This window comes from Myotis davidii, unplaced genomic scaffold, assembly GCF_000327345.1.
Source record: "Myotis davidii unplaced genomic scaffold, ASM32734v1 scaffold1915, whole genome shotgun sequence".
In the NCBI taxonomy this organism is placed as follows: Eukaryota; Metazoa; Chordata; class Mammalia; order Chiroptera; family Vespertilionidae; genus Myotis; species Myotis davidii.
Genome location: NW_006286237.1, coordinates 203,245 through 210,060, shown reverse-complemented (window position 1 = coordinate 210,060; position 6,816 = coordinate 203,245). Strand labels below are relative to the sequence as shown.

Sequence of the window (6,816 nt, the reverse complement as noted above, 5' to 3'; positions counted from 1 at the left end):
CTCCAAGCCGACACAGGCCAGGGCCAGGGCTGGAGGGGGCGGCGGGCGTGGGCCGCGTGCCAGGCTGGGAAGACGCGGTTAGGAAAACTTTCCACTCGCTCTCTCCTTTCTCTCTCTGCCACAATCCCGTGTCCTGGAAGAGGAAGGGGGGCCGATTGTTATCCCTGGTGCGGAGGCCCCGCCAGCCGCACCCCTGGCTGCCCCTTCCCCCCGCTCTGGGCCAGCCCTCACCTCGGTCACTTCCCTGCCTGCACCCACCGCCTGGGACAGGCCCCGGGGAACCCCAGCTCCTCGGTACCCGCTCCCGACAGCCCAGAGTAGGGCTCACTCCCCTCCCAGTGGGACCAGCGGAGCGGGCAGCGGACACCCAGGGGTCGGGGGCCCTCGGGTGCCCAGGGACCCTGCCTGCTCCCCTTTGCTGGCTGGCACCCCGGGGCCCGGGGGTGTTTTCCCAGCTCCCAGGAGGTGACGGCCTGGGGAGGCGTCCCCAGTTCATTGTGATCGGAGCTGAGGATCTGGGTTTGAGGAGGTGACAGCTTCAGCTGACAGGTTGCCCTGGAGGGTGGGCAGAGGGGACGCTGGGGTGGCCCAGGTTTCAGCCAGTCCTGTGGTCGGGGTTTGTGTCGGGCCCAGTGCACAAAATCCGTGCAAGGGTAGGGCCCCTAGGCCTGGCCGGCGAGCAGGGCCAATCCGGGTCTTCCTTCATTCCGCGCCGCCCCCTGGTGGTCAGCGCACGTCCTAGCAAGCGATTGAACTACCGAGGGGACAATTTGCATATTAGGCTTTCATATATATAGAAATTTTTATTGACTTCAGAGAGTAAGGGGAAGGGAGAGAGAGAGAAACATCAATGAAGAGAGAGAATCATGGATCGGCTGCCTCCTGTACACCCCCGACTGGGAACCAAACCCCGAGACCTCCTGGTTCATAGGTCGACGTTCCACGACTGAGCCACGCCGGCCGGGCAGGGCCAGGACTCGGCCTTAACCTCTGTGTGGTGGTGGGCAGGTTAGTCCACGTCTCTCGGGCTGAGTTTTCTTGCCATTTCCTGGGAGACAAGGACGCCGGGCTGTTGTGGGGGATCCCAACGCCAGGAGCTAGGGAAGCGAAGCATCTAAAGGAAGAGGGAGTGTTCCGCAGGGGACCTCAGGGAGACGGGGTCACAGAGGAGACCCCGCAGGGGCCGGAGACCCAGCCCCCGGCCCTCCTCCGGCGTCACAGGAAGCACCCTTCCGAGAGTCTGGGCGTCTCCGTCCCAGGTGCCTTGCGACCCAGGTGGGAACCAGTTGGGCCACCTGCTCGCCAGGCCTCTCCCCTGGTGGATGGAGAGGCCCCGCCCCTGCCACAGGGCCTGATGAATGAGGAGCGAGCAAGCCCTGGTCTGCCTGCCAACTACCGCGTCTTATCAGCAGCAGCTCACTTCCCGAGGAATGTTCAGGCCGCTTACGTTTTCAGGGCGACCGAGAGGGCTCGGGGTTGGCCAGGATGAGGGTCTGGGCTGCTAGGGGCCCGTGTTGCTTAATCACTGACCAGGAGGCCAGCTGTGGCCAATCCCCATCCCCTCCCCGCCTCCCATCCCCCCCTGCCCTCCTGCCTGTGGGGGTGGCTGCGGGGCAGGCAGTGGAGGGGAGTCAGGAATTCAGGGGTGAGGGCGTGAGGAGGTGTGGACGATTAGAAACAGTTGTGCAATTCAGGCCGTGTGGTCCGGCCGGCGTGGCTCAGTGGTTGAGCGTCGACCTAGGAACCTGGAGGTCACGGTTCGATTCCCGGTCGGGGCACATGCCCAAGTGGCACCTCCATCCCCAGTGGGGGGCGTGCGGCAGGCAGCCGGTCCGTGATTCTCTCTCATTGATGTTTCTGTCTCTCCCTCTCCCTTCCTCTCTGAAGTCAATAAAATATATATTAAAAATAAAATAAAGTCAGGGGGTGGAGCAGGGCTGGAGGGGGTGTTGTGAGGCTGACGGCCCCGCGTGGGGAGCGGCTCAGGTCCCTGGGGTCTCGGGGATGGAATGGAGAGGATGTCGCTTTCCTCGGGCCGCGAAACGCGTCCAGCTCGCGCTCAGGAATTCAGAGTAACCCACAGAGTCGCAGGACTTTCCCTTCTAAGGAAGAGAGAGGCCGCGGGGCCTGGGCCGGGCTGGCGTGAAGGGGCGTAGCTCCCGGCTGGCCAGGCCCGAGTGTGTCCCCAGTGAGTCCCCCTGACCACTCCGGTCTGGCTCGGCGTGGCGCCTACATTCCCTTTCTGGGTCTGGGACGGACAGGAAGGCAGGATGGAGCAATAGACGCACTCGGGGAGCGTGGCCTTTGACACGGGAGCAGGGATGGAGGGGGCCTGCTCTGGGCTCCTGTAGCCGCACACAGTAGGTGTGTTGCGCACAGTGGGTGTGTCGCGCACAGTAGGTGTGTCGCGCACAGTAGGTGCATACCACATGTGATCAGCTGGCAGGAGTGCTCAGCTCCTCGGTGGGGGACCCGCTTCCTCAGCTCTTGTCCTAGGACGTTAATTTGGTTCCGGGACATTCCTTAAGTACCGGGATTCGGCGTGCCCCACGGACTGTCCCTTCAAACTCCTGGGGAGGACAGAAAGCACCAGAGCAGCCCTGCCTGTCCCCTCCCCCCTCCCTCCACCCTCCTCCCTCCCTCCCAGGAGGTTTAAAGCTGGGCTCCTTGCAACCGGGCCCCCTCTTGCCTTTAAAGGGCCGGCCCCTGTCCCTCTGAGCCCCAGGTTGGAGACTCCAGACTAAATAAGGCCCCTCTTGTCCTGCCCTCGAGATCCCCACCTCATTCCAGCGCTCGGGGCAGCCCAAATACGGAGCTCCCGGCCGCCTCCCTGGGGCTTGGCTCCGGACGCAGGGAACAGCAGGCCAAGGCCTCCAGCATTCCCTTCTAGGGTGGGAAGTCAGGACCGGCTTCCTGTAAGACCCTGAATGAACTGGGAATTCCAGGACCCGGCAGGCAGCGGGCGGAGGAGGGGTCTCTTCCCACGGGTCTCCCCCGCAGGCGCCCCTGGGAGCTCAGCCAGAGGGGACCCTGGGCCTGCAGTGGGTCCTCAAGGGGCTCCCTGCCGTGCGGACTGAGCCCCGACTTCTGGATCCTGCTGACAGCTGCCGCCACCGGGCTCTGCTCTGCCTGCTCCCCCTCCCAGAGCCCTGTCCTGCCCACCTCCCACACTCACCCCCTCAGGGCCTCCCCTTCTCACTCCCCACTCCTCCACCCCCCCATTCCATCAGCACCCCCAAGTGCTCCCGCTCCTCAAGGTGTCTTCTTGGCCCAGGATGTGGTCAGGGTTCGATTCCCCATCAGGGCACAGGCCCGGGTTGCGGGCTCCATCCCAGTGCGGGGCGTGCAGGAGGCGGCCGGTCCATGATCCTCTCTCCTGGTTGCTGTTTCTCTCCCTCGCCCTTCCTCTCTGACATCAATAAAAATATATTTTTTTAAAAAAAAGGAAATGTGTTTTAAAAAATAATAATAAATAAATACTAAACTTCCCTTTGGGGCGCATGGCTTCACCTGCACCCCCGCCCCCCAAGTCGACACAGATGGTCCCCCCTGGACCCCAGTGCTGGGAGCAGGGACACCCCGCCCTTCTCTTCCTTCCTGTCTTTTTTCTCCTCTCCTGTCGGACCCGGGACACGTGATCTCTCTCTCGTGGGCAGAGTGAAGTCCTCCCCGGCTCCCTGAGGCCGGGCTCAGCCTGGCTGCTGCCTCCTCCAAACCGGGGGAGGCGCGAGGGCTGGGTGGGGGCCTCACGCGCTCCGTCCCCCCGCCCCCCGCAGTGGTCTGCAAGAAGAACCTGGACAGCACGACCGTGGCCGTGCACGGCGAGGAGATCTACTGCCGGTCCTGCTACGGCAAGAAGTACGGGCCCAAGGGCTACGGCTACGGGCAGGGCGCCGGCACGCTCAGCACCGACAAGGGGGAGTCGCTGGGCATCCGGCACGAGGAGTGAGTACCAGAGACCCCCCCCCAGACACACTCAGCCGCTGCTAGTTAGGCATCGACGGCTCCAAAGGCCGATTTCCAGGGTCTTCGAGGGGCCCCCACAAAGTGCCAGGCCCATCGGAGGAGCTGGGGTCCCGGGGGAAGTAGCCAGGCCGGCGCCTCCCTATGTGGCCGGTTAGAACTGGGAGGGAGGCCCCCCGGGAGGACTCAGTCCCATGTCCCCCTTGTTTTTATATGTGTCTGTTTTTATGTGAGAGAGGAAGGGAGGGGGGAGAGAGAGAAACATTGATGTGAGAGAGGATCATGGATCGGCTGCCTCCTGCACGCCCCACCCTGGGGATGGAGCCCGAAACCCGGGCGTGTGCCCCCGACCGGGAATGGAACCCTGATCTCCTGGTTCCTAGGTCGGCGCTCAACCCCTGAGCCACGCCGGCCGGGCCCCTGTTCACAGATGAGAAAACTCAGCCCAGTGTCAGGGACTTGTCCGGGGTCCCCAGCCGGTGAGGGTCTGAGCCAGGCCGGCCTCTGCCATCTGTCCCTTGGGAATGCCGCAGGGTGTCTGCCACCAGGTCCCCGGCACCCGGTGACCCCTGACCCCTGACCTGCTGTCAGTGGTCCCATCCGTCCGCAGTCACCCCGGCCGGCTCCTCGGCTCCGGGGGATGGACAGACGGAAATGACTGACGGGAGGAATGAGCTGCCACGTGCCAGCCCAGGTCGTGACCCAGGGGAAATGATTGGTCAGCACGTTCGTCCCAGAAACAGTCCGAGAGCGGACAGATGGCGGGAATGGGGACGAAGTGGGCGGATCTCAGTGACGAGGTGTGAGATGATTCCCCCTGGTAACCAGGCGACTGGGGGCCGTAGGGTGTTTCCGGGGAAATAGCATAACATGGTGGGGCCCTGGGTGTCCCTGTCAGGGACATGGGAGACCACCCAAGAGCTCCCCACGGCCCTGGCCCTGTCACCGGCTCGGAGACCTGCCCCCTGCCCACCCCGTGTGAGATGGAGGCGGGGCCGTGCCCACGCGATGCAGACCCACCTCGTCCTCCCTCCTGCAGGGCGCCTGGCCACAGGCCCACCACCAACCCCAACGCCTCCAAGTTCGCCCAGAAGATCGGGGGCTCTGAGCGCTGCCCCCGCTGCAGCCAGGCCGTCTACGCCGCCGAGAAGGTGATCGGTGCCGGGAAGGTAAGGTGGCCACCCCGTGTCATGGGAGGGGAGAGGGGAGGCGGGTCCGTGACGCACCGTCCGGACACGTGGGTTCCGGGACTTGGCACGTCCGCTGTCGCTTTTCTTTCTTAAAAATTTATTGATTTCAGAGAGGAAGGGAGAGGGAGAGAGAGATAGACACATCAGTGATGACAGAGAGTCATGGATCGGCTGCCTCCCGCACGCCCCCCACTGGGGATGGAGCTCGCAACCCCGGCCTGTGCCCTGACCGGGAATCGAACCGTGATCTCCTGGTTCATAGGTGGACGCTCAATCACTGAGCCACAAGGGCCGGGCAGTAGTTGCTAATTTCTTGTTTTCCTCCAGCTTGGAGAGCTCTGGGCAGGGCTCTGGGAAGGGGCTGGGGTTGGGGGTTTGGGGGGTTGGGGGGCCCCCCTCCCGTGTCTCCGTCGCTGGGAGGAGGAGGCAGCGTGCAGAGGTCTGGCGGCCAGGAAATCGGAGTCGGTCCAGTTTGCTCCCTCGCCTCCAGCTCGGGACGGGGGCTGCGCTGAGGGAGGCTCTTTGCCCTTAAAAGGCCTGGTTCTGTCGGGCCTGGTGCCGCCTGCCTCCTGCAGGGCCGTCTGTACCTCCACCCCTGAGCCTGCACGGCTGGGGCTGCTGGAGCTGGTCTCTGAGGGGCCTTCCAGCCCGAGCGGCTCCGTCCCGGCCAGGCTGCCCCCTGGGCCCTGTGCGGGGGTCCCCCCCCCCCGCCACCCCGCTCCTCTGTGGGCCTTTCCTGCCAAGTGCAGGGCATGTCACAGGCCCGTCCTCCTTCCAGAGTCACACCAGGCGCCACTGGCTCAGGGCCCCTCTGGCCAGGCCATCCCACCAGGAAGGCTGCTGGGAGCGGGGGGACCGCCAGCTCCTTCTCCAAGAGGGGACAGCCTTTGGGCAAACGAGGCCCCCCGTTATAAAGGTCAGAGGTCAGACAGCCCCCGCGTACCTAGTTCCCATGCTCATTCTGCCAGGTGGGCAGAGGCCCCGGAGGAGGAAGTGGCTGAGGCCGTGCAGCTGGTAAGGGCAGGGCCTGGGCAAGCCCGTGCCCACCCCGCTGACCCCACAGGTCTGGAGGAGGCTCGGCCGGCTCACCGGTCACTAGGGTGGGGAAGGGGTGCAGTTTGGCCTGCAACAGGGCCCTGGCCTGCAGGAGACCCTGCTCCCCTGGGCTGGGGTCACCCTCGTCCCCGGGGGCAGCACTAACGGTGGGCTCCCTCCCCCCGCAGTCCTGGCACAAGTCCTGCTTCCGTTGCGCCAAGTGCGGCAAAGGCCTGGAGTCCACCACCCTGGCCGACAAGGACGGCGAGATTTACTGCAAAGGTGGGTGTGGCATCGAGTGTCGGCCCGGAGGCCCAGAGGGTGGGGGCTGGATGGCAATGCCCTGGCTCCATGTAAACCGACCCCTGGCCTTGGGGTCAGAGACAGCCCAGAGGGAGGCCTGGCCAGAGCCCCGTGGCACATGGGCTGGGCTGGCTGAGGCTGTCCTCTCTGTGGAGGGGGATGGGCAGGGCGGGGCCAGGACCCTCCTCGCTGTGGGGTGGGAAGCTGCAGAGGTGGGGTGCGGGGACGTCGGGGCCTCGGGTGGCGTGTCTGCAGGGGTCTCTCTCTCCGCAGGATGCTACGCTAAGAACTTCGGGCCCAAGGGCTTCGGCTTCGGGCAGGGAGC

At 64.8% G+C, this 6,816-nt stretch overlaps 1 protein-coding gene across 1 annotated transcript in view; it reads left to right on the top strand.

Annotated features, from left to right (window-relative positions):
• Positions 1-6,811, top strand: part of CSRP1 (cysteine and glycine rich protein 1) — a gene marked incomplete at its 3' end in the record, with an annotated part of 7,247 nt that extends 436 nt beyond the window's left edge. The window contains exons 2-5 of the mRNA XM_015559888.1: positions 3,777-3,945; positions 5,003-5,132; positions 6,377-6,470; positions 6,765-6,811. Of these exons, the coding sequence (XP_015415374.1) occupies positions 3,777-3,945; positions 5,003-5,132; positions 6,377-6,470; positions 6,765-6,811 (440 nt within the window). The remainder of the gene's footprint in view (positions 1-3,776; positions 3,946-5,002; positions 5,133-6,376; positions 6,471-6,764) is intronic.
• Positions 6,812-6,816: the final 5 nt, after the last annotated feature.